The 26,259-nt window shown below is 41.8% G+C and overlaps 1 protein-coding gene across 1 annotated transcript; it reads right to left on the reverse strand.

Moving 5' to 3' along the window:
* Positions 1 to 963: 963 nt before the first annotated feature.
* On the reverse strand, positions 964 to 11,831 carry ZNF641 (zinc finger protein 641). The gene is made up of 6 exons (XM_025284062.2): positions 11,700 to 11,831; positions 8,850 to 9,058; positions 8,138 to 8,229; positions 6,295 to 6,424; positions 5,556 to 5,669; positions 964 to 4,706 (listed from the first exon to the last, which is right to left on the reverse strand). Exons 2-6 carry the CDS (start codon positions 9,031 to 9,033, stop codon positions 3,952 to 3,954), a joined length of 1,275 nt encoding a protein of 424 aa, XP_025139847.1. The 5' UTR covers positions 9,034 to 9,058; positions 11,700 to 11,831; the 3' UTR covers positions 964 to 3,951.
* Between the last annotated feature and the right edge of the window lie 14,428 nt (positions 11,832 to 26,259).

A 26,259-nucleotide genomic window follows, 5' to 3' on the forward strand; every position in this document is an offset into this window, starting at 1 on the left:
GCCGCAGTCCATGGGGTTGCTAAGAGTCGGACATGACTGAGCGATTTCACTCTCACTTTTCACTTTCCTGCATTAGAGAAGGAAATGGCAACCCACTCCAGTGTTCTTGCCTGGAGAATCCCAGGGACAGGGGAGCCTGGTGGGCTGCTGTCTATGGGGTCGCACAGAGTCGGACACGACTGAAGTGACTTAGCAGCAACAACAGCAGCAATTTGAAGAGGGTGAGGAACCACTGGTTAAAATGGAATCTGGATCTCCTAGCCATTGGTTCCATCCGACTTGGGTCCACATCAAATACCCTGGGAGGCAGGTTAAAGACCAATTGCTGGATTCCATCCCCAGTATCTGAATCAGTTTGTCCAGGGTGAAAATTTACATTTCTAAGATAACTTCTTCTAGGTGATGTTGATGTTGCTGGTCCAAAGATTCATTTGAGACCCATAAATATTGCCATCTCAGAATCTCTAAGGGATCCAAGGGAATAGATTTCACTCTCTGTTGTTGCCCAGCCCTGCTCACCCTCATCCAGAGCACTCAACTGAACAGAGCTGGAAAGAACTTGTTCTCTGGAACCTCTGGTTCTGGGTCAGGGTTCACTTTGCCCTTGATGGAAACAAGAAATAGTGATTTGATTGTGGGAGTGCTGGAAAGGGGAGGATTTTATCCCAAATTATCACCTCTTTGCTCCCTGAATGCATAACATCATTTTAACATGAAAACTTTTCCTTCTTCCACTATCAGCTGCTGCTGCTGCTGCTAAGTCGCTATCAGAGCTACAGCTTAAAATGTAGATAGCTCTGGGAAAGTCAACCCTTTGGGTATAGTCTCCATTGTAAGGGATTCTTTGCAGAGATACCCTAATGGGGTGGAAAGGCAGGGATACTTGGGCTCTGAATAGGGTGGAGGCACCACACAGAGGAAAAAAGGTGACAGGTTCCTAAAGACAGACTTCCCTATTTTACATTTTGTCCAGAGAGAACACGGAGACATTTTTTTATTTAAAGGGGATAGGGTAGGGTAGACATGTGGCAGAGGGAGTTGGGAGGAAGATGGGAGTTTTCCCTGAGGGAAAAATCACTCAAATCTCTTTACCCAGCTGGTGGCTGTTGCTTATTTTATTTTTTGTCCAAGGGAAGTGCTGTTGGACGGAGGTAGAGAAGACAGTGGTACAGTAGAAATGACCTAAAGGGATGCCCCTTCTGCCAAATGCCCTTAGACTCCACGATGCCTTTCAGTTGGGTGCTGAGTGCACCTACACTTTGGGGGCTTCATTTTCCCTCCTTAAAATTACAAGAGATCAAAGGCTGGAGGTTAACACCTGGTTTTTAAGAGGTGTGATCCAATGGTATGGAGGGTCACCTCATACAAGTCTTTAGAACAAGGTTTGTGAGAAACTCGATTTGTCACCAAGTCATATAAATTTTTAAGAAAGCACAGAGTGTAAGCAATACCCTTCAAATCATTAAAGACTGAACACTCTCCTGATATCCTACTGCCTCTGGTATCTTAGTCCTTAAAATGTTTAGAGATCCTTGCCATGTAATTCTTGACACAAATATATAATGACCATATTGGATCAGGGTAACTCCTCTTTGACCCCCATTTAGTGATTCCATGGATGAGCTCTGACCCTGCTGAATGTGTATGCAAAATTGAGTGAACTACTAATGTCTTTTCTTCTCAAAAGTGAGTTTCTGTTTTTTATCAGATTCTCAAAAGGGTCTGTGATCCAAAACAGGTTCTGGATGATGCTCACATAGAGCTGATTGTGTTAATGTATGAGGCACAGTGGAAGGTAAAAGAAATGGCATCATTCAGTTTTGCCAATGGAATCCAGTATTTTCCTATGCCCTGGGGTGTCTCCTAATACTGATCCTAAAATGCTCCTGTCTCAGAGGACCTGGGACAAGGATGCCTTACAAATGGCTGGCCATTTTGCTCTATTCATAGGAACATAAGCGAGAGAAGTGCATTCTAGGCAAAATGGGAAGGCTGCCCTGAGCAGAAGGGAGGTAGGGGCTGGATTGCTCAAGTTATATCCACTGTAAGAAGCTCATTCAGTAAAATGACCCTATTTTCGACTCCATTTGGGCCCAGGACTCTGAGGAGCTATGATTCACTCAGTTTTTCCTAAGCAAGTGTAAAAGCCATTAAACTAGATTGTTGCAGCTCACTTCCTCGTCTCTCTGGTTAATTCCACCAACTGTGGTTGAGAAACAAGTGTGTTAAGGAAAAACCAGAATCTAAGCATTAAAGAGAAAATATCCCACTTCCATCCTCTTCGCTCTTCTCCCTCCCTACCCACAAGCTGCTCTTACATACAAGGTAATTTTTAAATTATAAGACTGGTATTAACACATTATCAATAAAGAGAAACAATGACCAATGCATTAAACAATGCTAGAATACTTATACAAGTTAAGAGTCAGTGCATTTTCCCAGAACTGGGAGGAGAACCAACCAGAAAGCTCATTACCCTGCATCAGCCAAATAGCTAAGCCACAGCCATTTTCCTTAAAGTTCTATTTAGGGGAATGAGATCGCAAGAATAACTCTGCCCCTTGATGAGGCAATCAACGTCAAACAAGAGTGACGACAACAACCTGCAAGCACCATGACTCCTGCTGTAACTTCTCAGCACTTAAAACAAGACCCCAAAACCCACTCAGCACACAGCTGCTATATGCACCTGACTTGAAATTAATAAGACATAGCTCACCTCACAGAGGATGTCTCTCTCTCCACTTAGGCAAAAAGAATCTGTGGCCCAGAGATTCAGACCTAGACTTACATATCCAAGTTGTCTTGCTCTCAGTGATCCTGGGGAAGGCTGTATACCTCAACCCCCAAAACTTAAGCCTTTCTACTAGGGCTCCCTTAATCTCTCAGCTTGCTTATTATCTTGAAACAAAACAAACCAAAAACCCCATACAATCCCCACTACCCTCATCCCCAGAACACAGCCCCTAGAAAATCTAGCTTATACAGTTTGCACTTGGCATGCTCTCTTCAAAGACCCTGCACACAGATACACAGACACATAAAGACACTGTCAAGAGGAGAGGGGTCTGTTCAAGGGAATGAAGTATTTTTCTTCTGTGTGGGCCTGGGTTACCTGGGGGTATAAAGTCCATCTCTTAACACTGTAGCGCGATCTCTCAGTTAGATATATGTATATGCAGGGTGAAGGGAGCAGGAACAGGGGGTGAGAAGATTACTGTTTGTTTTTCAGCAGGTGGGGTGAGAGGTGTGGATGTATATTCAGATGATTGGAGTAGGGGTGATGGGCCCACACAGGAATGAGGTCTGCCCCTCAGCTTTCATTGGGATAAAAAAGGGGGCTCTGGGTGCCTGATCACTCTCTGTCTTCTGTTTCCTTATTACTCTGTAACCCAGTGTTCACCAGTGTGGTTCAAGGAGTCACCAGTTCTGTGAGATGCGAGACAAAAAGGATACTGAGGTCAAATAAATTTAGGAAACACTGCAGTAAGAAAGGTTAAACCATTTGCTCTAATGCATAAATTTTCGAGCCTTTAATAAGCTAGTATGTTTTCTCTCTCTCTCTATACATATAGACAGAATATTTATGTTATAGAAGCATGATACTCAAAATATTTAACAACTGGTATGGCACAGGCTTCCACCAATCAGAATGGGCCTTAGCCACAAACTGCTGGTACCACTGTACCCTGGAGAACGGGATCAGGCCGAATATCAGCCCACCCAGTAAGCAGCGTTTCCCAAAAGTTTTGCCCAAAGAACTCTACTTTGTGTGGCATCTCACAGAACTGGGGAGAAAGGCTCTGGCTGATGCTGGAACTGCATCTCTCTAGGGATGGGGCCAGGACTCGTGATTCTGACCACGGGGGCGCAGGAGAGGTGGCAGCTCGGGCAGAGACTCCTGGTAGCACCGGCTGACGGATGTGACTCCAGCTGCAGCAGAAATAGATTTCAAAAGCCAGATGCCCCTCTGTCCCAGCTGCTCCGGGGACTCTGTCCCTGGTGGGTCAGCAGGTGCCTGTCCAGGTGATGTTTGCGGCCGAAGCTCTTCTCACAGCGTGGGCACTGGAAGGGCTTCTCCCCGGTGTGTGTCAGCCAGTGTCTCACCAGGTGGTGCCGTCGGCCAAAGCTCTTCCCACACTCAGTGCACACGTGGCACTTTGGCACAGGTGGTGCACGCTGCCGCTTCCTAGCCCCAGGGCTCTCTCCAACCTCTTGGCCCTTGCAGGATTTGCCATCTGCATGCACTCTCTGGTGGCTGGCTAGATGGGAGTTGCATCGGAAATTCTTGCCACACTCAGGGCACCTGCTGGGCTTGTCATGAAGGTGGGTTTTCTGGTGTCGGATCAGGTGATGTCTTCTCCCAAAGCTCTTCTCACACTTGAGGCAGCTGTAGGGCCTCTCCCCGGTGTGTGTCTGCTGGTGCCTGGCCAGGTGGGAGCCCCACACAAACTGCTTACCACACTGGGGGCATGTGTGTGGTCTTAACAGGGAATCCATTTCTGTGCTACACAGAAGGTTTGAGAAGCTATCTTCCTGAAGAAAAGGTGGGCCTAGGAGCATGCCTCTGGAGCTTCTGGGCATGGAATCCCAGTTCGCATCCTGCTCTGGGTTCCAGAGAACAGTATCTTGAGACACACTAGATAATATTCTGGGAGGCTCTGCTTCTAGTTCAGGGGTATCCCCCTCGTGCTCACTTCCATCTCCTGTGGAAAAAGGAAAATACAGACCTCAAGAGGTGAGTCACAAGGGAGCAGCCCAGGACTTAGTCACAAATGAGGCTGTATGATGCCTGTTAGGGTCTAAACCTCACCCCATAAGGGCTGAGAGAACAGATTTTAATGGTGTACAAGACAGTATAACAGGTACAGTGGTTAAAGCTTAGACTTAGGAGACAGATACCCAGAAAATCTCAGTTTTCCCACTACACTTCTGTAGGCCTTCATGTCTTCTTCTGCAAAATGCGAATAATTATAAGGTAGATGTTATAAGACAGATAGACTAGTACCTGCATATGTTAGACACTATTAAATAGTCCATGCTATTGTTGTTATCTATTTATTACTATTATTTATTTAGCACGTAAAAAAAACTATTAATCACCATCACCATGAAGAGAGGTGAGGAATGGTCTGAAATCACTGGCCAGGTGACACCTTGTCAGCAACACTGGAGACATTGTGGAAGGCATTTCTACGATGGGTGGGAGGTTGAACAACAACAACTAACATTTATTGAGTGCTTACTATGTGCTTGGTACTGTTCAACTATGGTAACATATTTAAATCTCGTAATAATTTATAGATGAGGAACCCAAAGAGAAGTTAATTACTTTTCCAAGGTTCCACAGGAATGGTCCTAGATTCAGATCCACAAAGTTTGGCTCTAGAGCCTGCCCTCTAAATTATTATGTTACAGTCTTGCTTTTGAAGAAAAAGATCTCTAAACCATTCAGTGCTATAACTGTTTGAGGCAGAGGAGGGGTTGGAGGGACATGTAATGATAAACCTCCAAAAGGGGCGAAGGTCGCGGCTGAGTCTATCATACATCATCACCTGTGTATGTGACCTTCAGAATGTCCCTCTCTTCTAAGTCTGGGGGGTCAGGGACCCATTGTTCTTCTCCTCCTCCTAGTTGAGAAAGCATATCCAGTTTGGGAATTGGAAATCCTGACCATGGGAGAAGAAAACAGAGATGTCAGTTTATTCAACTGTAATTTTCATTTCTGAAAAAAGCTTTTTCCTAGATTATTCCTTTGAACTCTATAGATAAAGAAGGCCAGATACAACAAGCCTTTCCCTCTCCCCACTCTCATTTCTGTTAAGTCCCCTCTTCTTTCAGAAAATCATATTCTCTTTCCAACAAGTGTTCTCTTTTGTGCAAATTTCAAATACTTTCAGCTCAACTGTTCTTTCTGGTCATAACTTCACTTAATTAGCCCTACTACAGCTGTCTCACCCCCACCCCCATTCTCATCTTTCCCTAGATGGTTTCTGAGTTTCCAAGGACTCAGTTTCACTTCTTAGGTGTCCTTCTCTCTGAAAGAACCTCCCAATTCCCAACCAAGAATTGCCTAAAGTTCTCTAATAACTCACAGCATTTTGTTGTTGATTTTAAAAAAGTGACGCTTCTATTCTCTTTGGATTAACCCTAGTGCTCTTTCCCTAGTGGAAACCCAGACAGATTCCCTGCCAAGAAAAGAACCCCAAATGGACACTATGCAACAGTCCCAGAGCAGATGGCTCCACTCTCCTAGAGAACAGTCACTGAGTGGCTGGGGAGGGTCGTGCTTACTCAGGGAGACCACTATCCCACAGTTTTCCTGCATGACATATTCTCCATAGAAGTCTGTTTGAGAAGGGTCCAGGCTCCTCCACTCCTCCTGAGAGAAGCACAGTGACACATCCTTGATGGTTACCAGGCCCTGAAACAAAATGCAGCAGCATCTGTCAGCAGCTGTTCTTTAAGGAAAAGAGGGTCTCAGTATAGAAGGCTAAGGTGGTAGTAGAGGAGAGGTGGCAAGAGAAGGTCTAGAAAAAGAACTGCCCAGAGGTTCCTGGGCAGGGAACATGGTTTTGGTGACGAGGAAAGGGGTAAAAGTAATGGTCAGGGTGTGAGCAATAATGTCTGTAGAGGAGATTCCCAAGTTGGGACCATGAGAAGTTGGAGGCACCACAAACTCATTGGTCCCTCTGTGTAGTTACAAGTGTCTACCCAGTCTCTTCTCACCTGCCTTTCTTGGCCTATTCTTGCTGCCTTTCTTCAGTGCAGAAATTGTGTACAAGTTCCTCCTTTCTCTACTTGACCTTTCCTTTCCTATCTGTACAAAACAATATGGATAAAATATTCTTTCTGGCCTCCTCCCCCTATTATGCCATGTCCTTATCTTTTAAGGCAGCAGAGTCTGGCAGTTAGGAGCCCAGATTCTGGAGCCAAATGACTCCTAGCTCTGTCACTTACATTAGCAGTATGACCTTACACAAGTGCCTTAACCTCTTCCTGTCCAATTTTCTTGTCTGGGGATAACTGTGTTTCTCTCAGGGTTAAACGAGTTAATGTACATAAAGCACTCAAAGAGCAGCAAGCATGGTAAGCACTCTGGGAGCGTGGATACTACAACTACTATTATTACTAACTTCCCATGGCTCTCCCCTTGCCCTCTGAATATAAACTTGTTTTCTGTCTCTGGTGCTGCCCCTCTTCATCTCTTTCTATCTTTTATTCATGTCCATAAATGCTCCATCATCCACCTAATCCAGTCTACTTTATGTTCTTCCAAGCTTCCTTCAGGTCCTCTTTTCCTCATCTTTCCAGATTTCTGTTTTTAAATTTAAAATAATTTATTTATTTTTGGCTGTGCTGCGTCTTTGTTGCTGTGCATGGGCTTTCTCTAGTTGTGGTGAGCAGGGGGCTACTCTCCAGTTGCGGTGAATGGGCTTCTCATTGCGGTGGCTTCTCTTGTTATTGAGCTCGGGCTCTAGGGTGCATGGGCTTCAGTAGTTGTGGCACTTGGGCTTTGTTGCCCCATGGCATGTGGAATCTTCCCAGACCAGGGATCAAACCTGTGTCCCCTTCATTGGCAGGTAGATTCCTAAGCATTGGACAAACAGGAAAGCCCAAGATTTATTTCTTAATAAACATTAATGAATTTTTCTTAAATTCTCCCTGTGGCTAGCACAGCTATCTATTAAAACAAAACAAACTCAATCTGTAGGAATTTTCTTCTTCTCATCATGCCTCCATTCATTTTTCAAAAGGGTATAAGTTCCTTAGAAAGGGGTAGAATCTGTGAGGATATCAGACTAAATACCAATAGTGATCAAGTGAAATGACAAATTAATTAAATGAAATAAAGTAAAAGTCACTCAGTCGTGTCTGACTCTTTACAACCCCATGGACTGTGTAGCCTGCCAGGCTCCTCTGTCCATGGAATTTTCCAGGCCAGAATACTGGAGTGGGTAGCCGTTCCCTTCTCCAAGGGATCTTCCCAACCCAGGGATCAAACTCAGGTCTCCCGCACTGCAGGAAGATTCTTTACCATCTGAGCCACCAGGGAACCCAATGGAATGACACAAAGGCTACAAAAAGGCAGCAGTGATTAGACCTTGAGAGAGGCCAAGAGAAGAGCATAGCCCACCTGTGATCCCGCCGCAAGAAGCGCAGCTGCCATCTCCCAATCTGCAGTGCTGCCTTCCTGGGCAATGGCAGGAACCCAGGGAGTGGACTGAGCTGGTGAGGGGAGAGAGGAACCATGAGAGATGGAGCGTCCATCTTTTTCCAGTTACAGCCTGCGCCCTATTTTAGTGAGGCTTAAGCGTCATATTTTTCCCCTATATCTATGTCCACTGGTAAGACTCAAATGCATAAATGTACTGTAGTAGAAGAGACCTTCCCTCAAATGTTCTGAAAGGGTACTGAGTGGTTTTTAGTAGAGCATTTATGTCATTCATTTCTATTAAACTAGCTGTGGTTTGAATTTATATTATTCAAATGTAATTTTCATCTTGTAAAGTGCATTTTACTGGGTGTGTTTTCCAGTGGCAGTCAGTGTTTCTGTCACTTCCTTTGTCTCCCATATTTGTTACCACTAACCGTGTAACAGGTGGAGGGAGTGATTATGTAAGAAATGGGAGAAACCCAGTTACATGGTTTGCAGAATCCAGATGCTGCTTATATTTTTCTGACTAGGGCCTGTAAGTTCTTTCTATTTCTGTGGCCTAGTCCTGGTACTAACTGTGCTGTTCACTCACTCCATGGCCATTTGGAGATTTTTAATTCTACTTTTTCAATAGAGATTAGAAGATTATTCTCTGCATTGTGCTTCCCACACACACCCTATGGGCTCTCACCCTTCTCCTGAAGGGACTGTGGCTCCTCTTCAAGGTCACAGCATAGGTGCTCCAATGGCCCTGGAGCTGTTCTCCATGGCCCCTCTTCCTGGCTTCCCCTTTCCACCTGGGGCTCTGCTCTATCCAGCTGGACATTCATTGACTCCCATCCTGTCCCCAGGGCTGCTGTCTGTTCTGAAAGCATTTTTGCTGCAAACCCAAATTGTGACCTGGAACAAATTCATATCAGTTATGCCCATGACAATGGAAAGGGGTGATAGTCCTAAGGGAGAACAGTCCAGGGATAAAAGATGAAACTGGATAGGAAGAGCTTGATGGAAGATGAACTTTAAAAGTTTGATGTGTTCCAGTCAACTGAACCTGAGCCAGAAATGAGCAAGTGCTATATAGTCAAGTCACTAATGGTTATTTTGGGGACCTCATGATTGGCAGAACTTCATTTAAAAAAATCCTGGAAATTCAAAAGCTATCAATTAATTTCAACCATGGAAAATACTTAATCTGGGAATCTCAACCACTGAAAATAAGCAATCTGGAAATATGCAGGAGGGAATGCAAACAGATTTGCATTCAACAAAAATGGAGGTAATCCCACATAAGATTTTCTGCCACAAACTCCATTCTCATCAGTTTAGAATGAAATGATTATTATAGGTAGAAGTCCTAGTCAAACGGTGTATTTCTCATAAGGCTGAACCAAATGGTGTCTTAGAACAAGCCTCAACTAAGAGACTTACAACCTATCATTCTGTTGTTGAAAATCAGAACTGGTAGTAAATATGGTGGACAGATCAATAACTTGGAAAGCAGATGTAAGACTCTAAAGCAACCCTAACAGATAAGAGAAACTGCTGGCAGTGAGGAGCTATGTCTAAAGAAAAAAAAAAAAAAAAAAGAACAGAAAGAATTTCATATAGGGAGAAAAAGGGGAAACAGGTGTTGCTAACATGACCCTGGGGTGAATAACAGCCCTGTGATTTAAGACACAGCAAAGAACCTGAGACACATGATAGAACCAGCCAGATCTAATTATAAAAACATATTCAATTTTAAAGAAGGGTATGGTGAAGCCAGAGTGTATTCCATCACAAGAAACAAAAGTTAAGAAAGGGATGGGAAATGTGTCCATTAGGGAAACGTTCAAAACAATGGACCTAGTCTTCTCTTGCCTTGGGAAGAAGGCTCATGAATGATGCTGCCAATGAATAAAAAGAGAGATGTTTTCTTTCTCTATGTAGATCTGTTCTCTTGATTGCAAGAGAATAGATTTAGGTAAGATTTAAAAATTCTTAATAATCCTGCAGAGCACAGAGTTGAAGGCTCTTTGCTCTGGACCTCTTCGGAGCACGACAGTTTGTGTTGTGATAGCAGTCTTTCTGCCTTACAGCAGAGAAAGCCTATAATACTGTGCAGAGTCACTTTTTGCTTGGCAACATCATATTTTTGTGATTCTTATTCAATGTCCAAGCAATCAGAGCCAAAGTGTTCCAAAAACAGGTCAGAACCTCTGTAACTGTTCTGGCTCACTCACATTCATCTAATGACATCTGCAAGAACCCAGAAGCCTGGAACAGATAATGACAAATGTCAAGTCGTTTATTTTCTTGCCTATCTGTCTTTGACAAAAGAGGTAAATGAGAACCCTAAGCTCAATGAACAGCAAGGGAACAAATTCCCCTTTCATCTCAGATGTCCAAAGATGTCTCAGGGCCTCTTGGGAACATTCTGGACTGATTCCCAGCTTAGGAGGTTTCCTTTTCAGAGACTTCTCATGAGAAAGGAAAATTCCCAATAAAGCAATAAAGGGGGAGTTCCATTTTAGATTTCTCCTCTGAATTCCAGCCCCTGTGTTCTCGTCACTTCTAATATGTAAAGCATGGATTCCCCCTCTTCACCAAAGGTCTTCCTCATCCACTAGCTTCCTTGGAAAGTCCTACCTCAGGGCTTTACCTCTAGGTAAATATCTGGACACCTGTCTGGGATCCATTTCTCCATCTCCCTAGCAGCAGAGTCCCTTGATAGGAAGCCTCTTTCTCAGGCCAGATGTGAGACTCTCCAGACCACTGACAAAACCTGTGGAAGAAATCTCAGCAAAGGAGGGGGCGAGTACTTGTCCTCAGATTGCCTTTGCTAAGATGTGCATGCTGTCGGAGCCAGCACCTAGGCAGTTAAGGTGTCAGCCCTAACCTGGATTTTCCTGGTTCCAGGATGTACCTCGGGCCTACTGGAGTCAGGGTTCTAGAAGTTTCGTTTCCCCTTTTGCTTCACATATCTTAGGGGGGCATGGCACCTGCAGAAGTTAGTTTCTGCAGCGAGTGTTGTTGGACAGAGAAAGGGCCACGCTACCGAAATGAGTAGTAGCCCAAGGGCATAGGGACAGTCGCTGTCAGAGAAGCCTGGCCCCGGTCCCGGGCGGGGTGTGGGCGGGGCGGGTGCCCACTCCAGAGTTGGGTTGCTTCGTCCCTCTTCGTCTCCGTGCCCCAGGAGAGGGTCAGGTTTCAGAGAACTCGAGAGAGAGGCAGAGCTGGAGCAGGGGAAGTGAGGTCAGAAAACAGGTTGCCCGTGAACTGGGACAGGAGCAAGTGAAGAAAAAGGAGCCACGGGGAAACCTGCGCGCGGTGACAGCGGCGGGAACCCGCGGGGCCTGACAGCGACGACGCTGGGGACGAAGAGACAGGAGAGGGGCGGGCACAGAATGTCAGCGCAGCCGAACCTGGGAATGGCAAGCGACCCAGAGGCCGCGTCGACCCTCCTCCCCGCCCCCACGGGTGACCAGCCCCACTCGCCGCCCGGGGAAGCCAGGTGTCCCTCCCTCCAGCCGTGACTCCCGCCGGCCCGGTCCCAACTCACCCGGGTCGGCTTGGCCTGCAGCCCGGTGTCTCCCTCCCGGGCGCCGGCTGCCCCTCCCCTCCGCCCTCGCTTCGTCGGAGCCGGCGTCCGCGGAGCCAGCGACAGGCGGAGACGGCGGCCCGGCGGGCGCGGGTGGGGCGGGCACAGGAAATCCCCGCCCGCTTCCGGGGCTCGGCGGCCGCGGCGGCGCTAAGAGGGGAGGGGCCGGTGCGGGGGACGGGCTGCGGCTCCGGCGACCCCCGGCCGGCCCAGCCCCGCACTTCAGCGCCCGCCACCCCGGGGCGTCGCTGGCCCGAGCGCGTGGATCCCGGCTGAAGGTGGTCGCTCAGCCCCGCCCTCTCCCTGACTGGTCACCTTCCCTCCCGGCCACTCGGCCCCCCGCCGGGTCCTTTGCGCTTGGGTTCGTTAATTACCTTGACATTATAACAACCGCTGGTTATACGCCGGCAATCGCTATGAGGCTGATTTCTAGAGACAACGGTCTGAATTCTTCAAGGAATGAATGATGGTGATGATAAGGGGCTGAGAGAGCGCTGAGAAGGAGTCACTAATTCTGAACGAGGTTGACTTCACCCAAGACGTGTCTCAAGTAGGCCTTGCGGCTGCATTGTCCAGTTTGCGAAAGCCACCAGCCACAGTCCAGACAGAGAGGTGTGTTGTAACATACGCATCAGATAATTCGGAAGACAAAATTAGCGAAATGTACAATAGCTAATAAACAATATTTTGAATATGTTGAGCTAAAATGTTTAAATTCACTTCACCTACTTCTTTTAGCTTTTTAAATATGGCCACTAAGGTGTTTGTATATGTGGCTTACGTATTTCTATTGGACAAAGCTACTTTGAAACAGTAAGATAGATTTGACTGGAAAAGATGAGAAAGGGCCTACAAAACAGAATAAACACACTAGTCTTAGAATCTGTTTATAATCTACAAATCGCGTTCTTTGTCGTCAGAACAATTTTGTACAATTGTATTTTATAGGCTTAACAAGTGACTCACTTAAGATCATAGGGGACAGACATTCCTTTAATATATAGTTATTTTTGCTATGTGCCAGGCACTGTAACTAAATCCTGGAAGTCAAAGATCCCAAAGGAATTGTCTGCCCCTAGAGTCAAAAACTCGGTCTGTGGAAACACATGTTAACAAATATTTGCAAAAAAATATAACAGATGCAAAAGTGGAAGAGTATACTTTGCACTAGGAGCAAAGAAGTAAATGTGCATGGGTGGGAGGTCAGAGAAGGCCTGACAGAAGTCTTGAGGGAGAGAAGGGTGGGGAAGACTCCATTAATGAAAGAGAATGTGCTAGACATGCAGTTGCAAAAGGATATAGACCATATTCAAGAGCCAATCATAGGGTATTTTGCAGAAGTAGTAGAGCCAGGATTTATATCTCAGTTCCTGGAACTAAATCCAGAGGTTCTTTTCATTTATATTTCCAAAAATGAGAAATACAAGGTATGTTAATCTGGGTATTTAGTAATACCAATATCTCAGTGACTGAACATAATAAGAGCTTATGTTTCATGTAAGTCAGTGTGTAGCAGGCTTGTTGGGGCCAGTGAATGGGTTACGTGCTCCTTGCAATTATGGAAAGACCAGGTTTCTTCCATCTTGTGGCTCCACCATCCCTTGTTGCCTTGGAATCATCCAATCTGTGGGCTGACTTGGTGGAGGTATCAGGGCCCAGCCCTGGAAGTGCTATACATCATTTATACCCCATTTCCTTAGCCAGGGTTCAGGTACATGATTACAGGGCTGCACCTAACTGCAGGGGGTGTCTGTGAAGTGTGTGTACCCCAATAGAAAAGGAAATGGGGTTTGATGAATGGTTAGCATTGCTTCTGTCACACATATAATTAATCAAACACCTAAACCTGACTTTACCTGAAGGAGATATTTGGGGAGTGGTGGCAGATTATATATATATTAAAAAAAACAAAGAAAAAGGCAAAATAGTCATCTTTGGCCTGATGACACAGTAATGGGACATTAATATTTAATAAACATCTACTTTATGCCAGAAATTTGTTTTTTTAACATCACGGGGCAAAATATAAAATGTCTTTATTATTAGCTTTAATGTGCCATCTCTTTAGATATCAGTCAGCAAGCTGTGAGGTGTAGATATCATCTCAGCAAGGATTTAAGAGCATTCAGTGAGCCAAAAGGCAAAATTAGGAATTGAACTCTGGTCTTCGATTTATAATCTGGTGCACCTGTCACCAGAGTGTTACTTTACCTTTCACAGTAATACATGGATGAATCAAATTCCTATGTAAGGTGGAATAATTAAACATGCAGGGAGTAGCAGGCAGATGATTCCATCTTTTTAAGACTTTCCCGTCTTAGATCAAGACTGGATCAGCTTTGAAGGCAAGATGTAGGAACAGCATCTTGTGTACATGCTGTGGGGTGAAGAACATATGCAGATGTGCCTATTTAGAGAAGAAATGAGGAAAATGATAGAAAGATTAGAATAGTGGGTCCAAGACTTCTAACTTGCCATGTCAAGTTATAGAGAGTCACTATATTTAGTGTTATAAGCAAGAGATAAACCTGATAGGTCTAATTATATCATTCTAAGGAGACTCTTTTACCCAGGACTGCCCTATTGATAGAGTTCAGAACAATAGAATGGGATGAGTTGGACCTAAAGCCAGATTCTAGTGTGTATAGTACAGAGTTCCTCAGGACATAGCAGTATTCTTCCTGGGGCTCAGGGAAGTCACAGTCATTTAAAGTTCCAAGTTCTCTGTGAGGACTTCAAAAGACCTTAAGAGGCTCAGTCTCTTGTCTGTCAGCCTTGGCTCCTTCATTTCTGAACTCTTGTTCTGCCATGGTTTGAATAAAAAAGTATAATTCAGGTGTTCACCAGTTTATGATTGTGTTATGAGTTTATCAGTTAGTTGATTGTAATAAATTATCAGCTTGGCTTATAAAAATGTGTTCCACTGTAATAAACATACCTCCAATTGCTAATTAGAGCCCAACCACCATTTATAACACTGCTTTTCTTCCACTCAAAGTTTCTGAAGCTTGATGTTGGAGATGAGTTTTCACTAACAGGGCAGTGCAGTTATTTGCTTCCTCTATGTCTGTGTCTATAAAAGAAAGAGGAAGGTCAAGGAAACTGTAGTAGGACTCCTGTGGAAAGAAAGGTAAGGGCGCCTTCAGTTCAGTTCAGTTCAGTCGCTCAGTCGTGTCCGACTCTTTGTGACCCCATGAATTGCAGCACACCAGGCCTCCCTGTCCATCACCAACTCCCGAAGTTCACTCAGACTCACGTCCATTGAGTCAGTGATGCCATCCAGCCATCTCATCCTCAGTCGTCCCCTCTCCCCCTATCCCAAACCCTCCCAGCATCAGAGTCTTTTCCAATGAGTCAACACTTCGCATGAGGTGGCCAAAGTACTGGAGTTTCAGCTTCAGCATCATTCCTTCCAAAGAAATCCCAGGGCTGATCTCCTTCAGAATGGACTGGTTGGATCTCCTTGCAGTCCAAGGGACTCTCAAGAGTCTTCTCCAACACCACAGTTCAAAAGCATCAATTCTTTGGCACTCAGCTTTCTTCACAGTCCAACTATCACATCCATACATGGCCACTGGAAAAACCATAGCCTTGACTAGATGGACCTTTGTTGGCAAAATAATTTCTCTGCTTTTGAATATGCTATCTAGGTTGGTCATAACTTTCCTTCCAAGGAGTAAGTGTCTTTTAATTTCATGGCTGCAGTCACCATCTGTAGTGATTTTGGAGCCCTCCACAATAAAGTCTGACACTGTTTCCCCATCTGTTTCCCATGAAGTGATGGGACCAGATGCCATGATCTTAGTTTTCTATGCTTAGTCAGTAGTTAATAATTAAAACTGGTACTTGTAGAGCGCTTTAAAATTTACAAAGTACTTCTGTATACATGTGATCTTCATAGCTCAGGGAGAGAGACTAATCATCTTTATCCCTAGTCTTCACAAAGAGATACAACTGAGCAACAACAATAATAATCCCTGGTTTGCATTTAAGGAAATAGCAGTTCAGATATTTAAAATTGCAGAACCTCACTTTTTATTTCTATAATTCTGGGCAGATTTATATAGATATATCTGTTTTCTAATCAATAAAATGAATGTCATTATACCTACTCTGTAGGGTTGTTCTGAAGAATAAATGAGATAATATAAATTGCCACCTAAAAATTGTCACTCACCATTTGCCTCTACAAGGATTAGGTCACTAGCTGCTGTTGTCACTGACCTTCAACACATCTTAAAAAGACTTCAGGGTGGAGATCAAGGATGAGGCACTCTGTGCTCTGGGAAAAACGGGCAGAACAGGCTTTCAGATAGTTAGATATTTTCAGAAGGTTTTGTGAGCCTAGTTTCTTGTATCTTCTCATATCTAGGTAAGCACTAATATCATTAATGAGGACATTCTCTCCTTGTGACTATCAGCAATCTTCTGTGACTAGCAGTAACCTGCCAAAGTATATGCTGGATACATGTATCCCCCCTTCAGCAAAATCAGGTATATACTGACCTCCCCCCTACCTCTTTAAAGCAGTTCCTCAGAGCTATCTGAGAGGGCATCTCCCAGGCTATAGTCCTCATTTTGCTCCAAATAAAACTTAACACACAACTCTCACATTGTGGATTTTTTTTCTGTCAACAGAATAGATAATTTAACACATAGGAACAATTCAGTAAATGATAAGACCTAGGTATGGAGCTGTATAATTGGTGAAAAGAGGACTTTAGTAGGGTGGGACAGAGCAAAGATGGGATAGAAGATAATTTATTCCTGAGTCTCAGTGAGGTAGACAAATTGATTGGAGCTGAAGGTGTAGGTGGCAGAGTGGGAGCTTTAACTGCAGCTTGGGATAGGGGCTACACTTATTGGTAATAACTAGGTATAGGGTATGACTGTAAAAGTGAATGACTGAGGTTGTGGACAAGATTATTTAAGGTAAGAGAAAGTCAAGGAATGGAGAGGCTGGGTATTAGTGGGGATAGTAATCAAAATATTAAACTACCAGTACTGGTGTGGGCATAGGTCCATTAAAATGAAGTAGCTTATAGTTCTGTGCAGGGTCCTGGCGGCACTAGTGGCAATGGCAGCGTTTCAGTATTTTAATGATCATGCTTGCACAGTTGAACCCAGGGCATAAGATGGGTCATCCACATGGACACTACCATGAATGATGATGAGGTTACATACAGTGAGATAGCAAGCTAGTTGAGGGAGTCTTTAATGAAAGAAGGAGAATGACCAGGACTATGGTAGGTGATAATAACAAGGAAGGGTAATGTGCGGAATGGCCTGACGTCTCAAAGGAGCAGGACATTACTTGGGGAGAAAGGAGGATAGTGGTACTTGAGGCAGTAATGAGCAAAGAGCCTATTTATTCTACTTCTAACCCTATAAAGTGTAAAGCCGTGGCTTTCAAATTTCATATATTGTATTTGAAAAAAAAATATATTTGAAAGTCATCATTTATATACTTGAAAAAAATAGCTTACTTTCATGGAACAATACCTTAACTACATGCAGTATATGCTGATATTTTTCTATTTATTTTTAAAGTTTTTTTATTTCCTACCCATTAAATTAATTTCATAAACCATGAATAGGTTGCAATTTACCATTTGAGAAGCATTGGTATGTATATTGTCAGAGAAAAGTCCCCTTGAGAGGACTGCAAAAGAAGCATGCTTTTTCCTGAAGAGGTAGCCAAGTTTCAGATAGATAAAAGAGGTGAAAGAAACGTCTGTCAAAGAGGTTGAAGGATATAGGAGCATCTTAGTCTGTTCAGGCTGTGGTAACAAAATACCATAGACTTGGTGGCTTATTAACAGTGAACATTTTTTTTTTCACAGTTCTGGAGGGTGAGAAGCCTAAGACTGAGACACTGACAGATTCTGGTGGAAAACTGCTTCTGGTGTCTTCTTGCTCTGTCTTCACATGACAGAAGAGGCAAGGGAGTTCTCTGAGGCCTCTTTTATAAAGGCATTAATCTCATTTATGAGGGGTCTGCCCAAAAGACCTAATCGTTTCCTTGAAGGCCCCACATCCAGATACCATCAAATTGGGGATTAGGTTCCTATATATGAATTTTGGGAGGGCACAAGCATTCAATCTACAGCAATGGGATTTTATTGATGATGGGTCCTGAATTCCAGAGATCACAGTGGAAGAAGTTAGAAGTTGTTTTGAGGGTTAGAGTGTGATTCAAATTAGGCAATGTAGAAGACAGTAATAGGGTAAGAATCTCTACGGTGAGGGGTGATCTGGAGGCCAAGTATTCTTGTGGCCAGTGTTGTAAGCAGAGATATAGGACATGATGGATTAGTACTCTCGGGGGGAGGTGTATAGTCAGTTCTTATGATAGTCATCTTGTCAGTGGTGAGGTGAGGTTTAAGGGTTAGCTTGGGATCAGTAGATGAAGTGTTTGTAATAGAATGAAAGTCTCACTAGAAGTGTGCTGCACTTGTATACTCTGTTTCAATCGTGTTGTGAACAGAGTTAAGGCCAGAGGGCCTGTCTTTCCAGAAGTGCCAGAGCTCCAAGGTCTCTTAGATCATGCTTGGCGATAGTGGTGGTGGTGTGAAGGATTAAGGAGTTCTGTGGCTTAACCTTAAATTTTACTTTCCCTGATATTGAGGGGACGGAAGGAGTAGCCTTATACGGAGGTAACAGTTTCTTGTGTACTCTTTTTTGTTGTTGATTTTATTTTTTTTTTTTAGCTTTTGATGTGGACCATTTTTTAAGTCTGGTGTTTTGCAGTCCATGGGGTTGCAGAGTGAGACATGACTTAGCGACAGAACAACATCATTTCTTAAAGTCTTTATTGAATTTGTTGCAATAGTGCTTTTGTTTTATGTTTTTTTTTGTTTTTTTTTTTTTTTGGCCACGAGGCTTGTGGGATCTTAGCTTCCCAACCAGGGATGGAATCCACACCCTCTGCATTGGAAGATGTAGTCTTAACCACTGGACAGCCAGTTAAGTCCCTCTTGTGTACTCTTTAAATGGGAAAATTTTAATATGAAAGACAGTGCTAAATTGAATAGTGGGCACAGAGTCGTGCTGGAAATAGCACTAAACTAAGAAGCAAAAGATTTGTTTTTAGCTCTGACTTTGCCCCTAGGTGTCAGATCAATCAACTTGGTATAATGTCATTCATTCTTCTTTTCCTTAAAAGCTGTTATGAAGACTCAATTAAGTAATAATATAGGCGCATCGTGTAAAATTTTTAAAACACTTGTAAGCAAGATGTTGGCAATTGATGTTACCTGGCAGAAATAATTTGCAGTCAGTGCAAACCGTGAACCAAGTGCCAGCAGCTGTCAGTTAGTGACAGCTGGTGTTGCAATCAGGGTAAGACTAGATGTTTTTATAAGATTTAAAAATTTTTTTGGTGGTAGGACACAACTCAGAGACAGACAGGTGAAAGGCAGAACTCTTTGTTACTTGCAGCTATAGACCAGAGAAGGCTGTCACACGGGGTCACACGGGAATTTTGCCCAGGGACAGGTAACAGTAAGCTGGAACTGTAGGAAATGCTTGAGGAGTCCTAACTGCTGGACTGCCAGGGAATCCCAGCACTGTGACATATTATGTTATACTCAGACAACTGCAAAGTGGTGTAATCTCAAATTGTCATTATTTTATAGTACAAAAACTTAATTCTAAACAGATTACTCACTGATATAGTATGGTATCTTAATTTAGTTCTCTGTTGCTTTTTCATTGAAGACTAGTGGATTTATAATATTATATTAGTTTCAGGTATACAACAATGACTGAATATTTTTATAGATTAAACCCCATTTAAAGTAATTATAATATGTTGGTTATATTCCCTGTGCTGTACTGTGTTCATATTGCTTATTTATTTTATACCTACTAGTTCATACCTCTTAATCCCATTCCCCATCATGTCTCTCCTCTCACTGCTCTCACCACTGGTAAAAATAATTTGTTCTCTGTATCTGAGTATGTTTCTGTTTTGTTATATGCATTTATTTGTCTTATTTTTAAGATTCCACATATAAATGAAAACATACAGTATTTGTCTTTCTCTGACTTATGTCACCTTTCATAATACTCTTCAAGTTCATCTATGTTGTTACAAATGGTAAATTCTTTTATATGGCTGAATAATATGCCGTGTGTGTGTGTGTGTGTGTGTGTGTGTGTGTGAGACAGTTTATTTGTCTGTTCATGATGAACAGTTTATTTGAATGAGCAGTTTGGACATATGAATGGACAGTTTATTTGTCCATTCATCTTTTGATGAACACTTAGATTGCTTCTGTGAATGTCAGATTCTTCTTAGATGGCTTCTTAGATGGCTATTGTGAATAATGCTGCTATGAACATTGGGGGTGCAAATGTCTTTTCAGGTTAGTGGTTTTTTTTTTTTTTTTTCATTTTCTCTGGATATATAACTAGGATTGGAATTGCTGGATCATATGATCATTCTATTTTTAATTTTTGAGAAAACTTAATACTGTTTCCACAGTGACTGTACCAATGTATATTTTGACAAGCAGTGTACTATGCTATGCTAAGTCACTTCAGTCGTGTCCAACTCTGTGTGACCCCATAGACGGCAGCCCACCAGGCTCCCCCGTCCCTGGGATTCTCCAGGCAAGAACATTGGAGTGGGTTGCCATTTCCTTCTCCAATGCATGAAAGTGAAAAGCGAAAGTGAAGTCGCTCAGTCGTGTCCAAGTGTTCACGACCCCATGGACTGCAACCCACTAGGCTCCTCCGTCCATGGGATTTTCCAGGCAAGAGCACTGGAGTGGGGTGCCATTGCCTTCTCCAAGCAGTGTACTAGGGCTCCCTTTGCTCCACATTTTCACCAACGTTTATTATTTGTTATCTTTTTCACGGTAGTCATTCTGACAGATGTAAGGTAGTAACTCATCATACTTTTAATTTGCACTTTGCTGATTATTAGTGATGTTGAGCATCTTTTCATGTGCCCATTGGCCATCTGTATATCTTCTTCAGAAAAATATTTATTTAGGCAATCTGCCTATTTTTAATTAGGTTGTTTTTTGATATTGAGTGGTATGAACTCTTTGTTTTTGATATTACCCTTATCAGTCATACCAGCGTAAATATTTTCTCCCATTCAGTGCTCAGTTGCTTCAGTTGTATCCGACTCTTTCTGACCACATGGACAGTAGCCTGCCAGGCTCCTCTGTCCATGGGACTTTCCTGGCAAGAGTACTGGAGAGGATTGCCAAGCCGCCCTTCAGATCTTCCCAGGGGTCAAACCTGTGTCTTCTGTGTCTCCTGTATTGCAGGCAGATTCTTTACTGCTGAGTCATGGGGAAGCCCTCCCATTTAGTAGGTTGTTCTTTTGTCAGTGGTTTCCTTTGCTGTGCAAAATCTTCTAAGTTTAATCAGACTTCCATTTGTTTATTTTTGCTTTTGCTTTTCTTGCCTAAGGTGACAGATCCAAAAAAATATTCCAAAGACTTATGTCAAAGAATGTATTGCCTATGTTTTCCTCTAAGACATTTAAGGTTTCTGGTCTTACATTTAGGTCTTTAATCCATTTTGCATTTATTTTTGTATGTAGTATGATAAAATGTCCTAATTTTATTCTCTTACATGTAGCTGTATAGTTTCCCCAGCACCAGTTATTGAAGAGAGTGTCTTTTCCCCATTTTTTCCACCTTTGTTATAGATTGATTGATCATAAATGCATAGGTTTATTTTTGGGCTTTCTGTTCTGTTCCATTGATCTATGTGTGCATGTGCCTGTACCATACTGTTTTGATTACTGTAGCTTTATAGTATAGTCTAAAGTCAGGGAATGTGATACCTCAGTTTTGTTATTCTTGCTTAAGATTGCTTTGACTGTTTGAAGTCTTCTGCAGTTTCCTATAAATTTTAGGATTGCTCTAGTTCTGTGGAATATGGCATGAGTATTTTGGTAGGGATTATATTAAATCTGTAGATTGTTTTGGGTAATATAGCCATTTTAACAATATCACTTTTTTTCTAATTGTAATTCATGAACATGGGATATCTTTCCATTTATTTGTATTATCTTCACTTTCCTTCATTAATGTCTTATATTTTTCAGAGTATAGGTATTTTATCTCCTTGGTTAAGTTTATCCCTAGATATTTTTTTCTTTTTGATGTGATTTTGAATGGGATTGTTTTGTTGCTTTCTCTTTTTGATAGTTCTTTATTAGTGTATAGAGAAGCAATGGATTCCTGTATATTAATTTTATATCCTACAAATTTACTAAATTCACTTATTCTAAATTTGGTAGAGACTTTAAGGTTTTCTATATTTAGCATCATGTCATCTGTACATAGTTATAGTTTTATTTCTTCCCTTCTAATTTGGGTGCCATTTATTTCTTTTTCTTGTCTGATTACTCTGGCTAGGATTTCCAATTCTATATTAAATAGAAATTGTGAGAATGGCATCCTTGTCTTTTTCCTGATTTTAGAGGAAAAACTTTCAGCTTTTCACCATTGAGTATGATGTTAGCCTTGGTTTTGTCATAGATGGACTTATCATGTTGAGGTATGTTTCCTCTATACCAACTTTCTTGAGGGTATAGACTTTTTTTTTTTATCATGAGTGGTGTTGAGTTTTGCCAAATGCTTTTACTGTGTCAGTTGTGATGATCATGTAATTTTTATCCTTTGTTTGTTAATGGGGTGTGTCACACTGTTAGTTTGTGAATATTACACATCCTTGCATCTTTGGAATAAAAGATTTTTAAGTTTGAGTGTTTCTATGTATCAGTTCAGTTCAGTCACTCAGACGTGTCCAACACTTTGCAACCCCATGGACTGCAGCATGCTAGGCTTCCCTTTCTATCACCAACTCCTGAAGCTTGCTGAAACTCATGTCCGTCGAATTGGTGATGCCATCCAACCATCTCATCCTCTGTCATCCCCTTCTCCTCCTGCCTTCAATCTTTCCCAGCATCAGGGTCTTTTCCAATGAATAAGTTATAAGGATCATGAATAAGAGAGTGTATCACAACAGATCCTTCATAGACTTAAAAGCCAATATGAGGAATTTATGAATGATTTTATGCCAATGCATTTGACAATTTAAATGGAGAAATTCTTTGAAAGACACAGATTAACAAATTACAAGAATATATAGAAAACCACAGTAGCACTATCAACTATTGAATTTGTAACCATCATCAGAAGGAAACTCAAGGTCCAGATGGTTTTACTGGTGAATCTGATCAAACTTAAACAAAAGGATAGTAATTCTACAAACTTTTTTTAAAAGAAATTTTTATTCAGATCTTGTTTTATGACTAAATATAGTTTTAGTCATATAAATTCTGTATTTTTTGGTTAAATTTATTACTAGTTATTTTATTATTTTGTTGATAATGTGAATGGATTTTTTTTTCCACTTTCAGTTCAAATTGGTTTTTGATAGGATAGTAATAAAATTTTTTTGATTTATTTTTTGTGTTGTCAACTTAATCTCTCTTATTAATTCTCATTCTTCCCTTCACCTCAGCCTATTGAGTCTAAGAATTAATCATATCATCTGCATACAAAATAAGTAATTTTGTATTTTATAATTATTTTAAGTATTTCTTCTTCATGTCTTATCATAGTAGTTATAAGTTTCAAAACAATGTAAGGAAACCGTAGAGAAAACAGGCATGTCAGCTCAGTTTCTGGTTTTAATAGAAATCACTTCAGTATTTCACTATTTATAGTTTATCCAAGAAATTAAAATTACCATGTTTACTAAAAATTCCATGTAATATTTGTGTATAACTTAACAATTACTTAATAAAGCAAAGATATATGTGATCACTGTATAAGAAAAAATTTAAAGGTTAAGAAATAGTACATTACCAGCACTGGGAATGTACATCATTCTGCTACAGGAACCCTGTCTCTTCTCCTCTTAGTACTAACACAGGTTGCCCTAACATTCTTACTTTCCTTACTTTCTTTATAGTTTTACCATTTATACATGCATCCCTAAATATTATAGTCTTGTTTGCCTTTATTTGAACTTTATATGAATGAAACAGTTTTATGTAACATTTTGTACAATATTATATCTAAGGTTGATCCATGCTACTTGGTGTGGAAATGTTTATTCATTTTCTTTGGTTGTATTCACTTCACATATACATACATATGCATGTCTGCTCAGTCGTGTCTGACTTTTGCAGCTTTATGGACTGAAACCCGCCAGGCTTCTCTGCCCATGGAATTTTCCAGGAAAGAATACTGGAGTGCGTTGCCATTTCCCATTTCCATTGGGAAGATTAGGGGATCTTCCCAACCCAGGGATCAAACCTGCATCTCTGGCATCTCCTGCATTGGCAGGCAGATTCTTTACCACTGCACCACCTGGGAAGCCAATTCACTTCACCACCTGGGAAGCCAATTCAAAAATTATCTTTTAATTTCTATTGTAGATGGCCATGCAGGCTTCCCTGGTGGCTCAGCCAGTAAAGAATCCACCTGCAATGCAGGAGACCTATGGGGTCACATAGAGTTGGACACAACTGAGCGAGTTTGATTATGGTATTATGGTATGGGTTATTTCCTGTTTTTGGTTATTACAAACACTGCTACCATGAACATTTTTGTACATTTATTTTGGTGCAATGAATAAGAGTTTCTCTAGATAAATCCATAATAGTGGAATTTGGGGCTGAATTAACTTTACCACATAATGGTTAACAAAAAACTTTTTCCCAAATGAGAATTTTCATTGTTCTACATTATTGCCAATACCTCGTTTTATTGGGCTTCTTAATTTTTGCATTTTGTCATCTGCCTAATGGTACTTTTCACTGTGGTTTTCATTTGCATGATTCCTATTAAGGATGAGGATCTAAGAGATTTGGATTTCCTCTTTTCTCAAGGTCCTGTTCCAGACCATTGCTGATTTTCCTATCTGAATGATTTCTTTTTTTATAATGGATACTAGGATTTTGCTGCTCATGTGTGTGGCATATATTTTTTACTGATCTTTTCATTCTTTTTTTAATTTTTAATTTTATTTTTTAACTTTACAATATTGTATTGGTTTTGCCATATATCAACATGAATCTGCCACAGGTATACACGTGTTCCCCATCCTGAACACTCCTCCCTCCTCCCTCCCCATACCATCCCTCTGGGTCGTCCTAGTGCACCAGCCCCAAGCATCCAGTATCCTGCATCGAACCTGGACTGGCGACTTGTTTCATATACGATATTATACATGTTTCAATGCCATTCTCCCAAATCATCCCACCCTCTCCCTCTCCCACAGTCCCAAAAGACTATTCTATACATCTGTGTCTCTTTTGCTCTCTTGCATACAGGATTGTCGTTACCATCTTTCTAAATTCCATATGTATGCATTAGTATACTGTATTGGTGTTTTTCTTTCTGGCTTACTTCACTCTGTATAATAGGCTCCAGTTTCATCCACCTCATTTAGAACTGATTCAAATGTATTCTTTTTAATGGTGATCTTTTCATTCTTAATGAGGTTCTTTTTGATAAGTCAAAGTTCCTAATCTTAATATAATTCCATTTATCAACATGTTTTGGTAGTTCAGTTCAGTTCAGTCGCTCAGTCATGTCCAACTCTTTGCGACCCCATGGACTGTAGCATGCCAGGCCTCCTTGTCCATTGCCAACTCCCTGAGTTTACTCAAACTCATGTCCATTGAGTTGGTGATGCCATCCACCCATCTCATCCTCTGTCGTCCCCTTCTTCTCCTGCCTTCAGTCTTTCCCAGCATCAGGGTCTTTTCAAATGAGTCAATTCTTCTAATCAGATGACCGAAATATTGGAGTTTCAGCTTCAGCATCAGTTCTTCCAATGACGATTCAGGACTGATTTCCTTTAGCATGGACCGGTTGGATCTCCTTGCTGTCCAAGGGACTCTCAAGAGTCTTCTCCAACACCACAGTTCAAAAGCATCACTTCTTCAGTGCTCAGCTTTCTTTATAGTCCAACTCTCACATCCATACATGACCACTGGAAAAACCATAGCTTTGACTAGACGGACCTTTGTTGGCAAAGTAATGTCTCTGCTTTTTAATATGCTGTCTAGATTGGTCAGAACTTTTCTTCCAAGGAGCAAGGGTCTTTTAATTTCATGGCTGTAGTCACCATCTACACAGATTTTGGAGCCCCCCAAAATAGTCTGTCACTGTTTCCACTGTTTCTCCATCTATTTGCCATGAAGTGATGGGACCAGATGCCATGATCTTAGTTTTCTGAATGTTGAGTTTTAAGCCAACTTTCTCACTCTCCTCTTTCACTTTCATCAAGAGGCTCTTTAGTTCTTCTTTGCTTTCTGACATAAGGGTAGTGTCATCTGCATATCTGAGGTTATAGTACTTTTCATATCTGGTTTTTAAAAATCCTCCTCTGCCATGAATATATTGTCCTATATTATGTTATAAAAGATTTTTAGCTTTGCCTTTCACATTTAATACTTTGACTGGAACTGTTTTTTGCTTATGTTGGGTGAGGATAAAATTTTATTAATTTTCTACATGAAGAGCTAATCATC

The sequence above is a fragment of the Bubalus bubalis genome, chromosome 4 (genome assembly GCF_019923935.1).
Source record: "Bubalus bubalis isolate 160015118507 breed Murrah chromosome 4, NDDB_SH_1, whole genome shotgun sequence".
In the NCBI taxonomy this organism is placed as follows: Eukaryota; Metazoa; Chordata; class Mammalia; order Artiodactyla; family Bovidae; genus Bubalus; species Bubalus bubalis.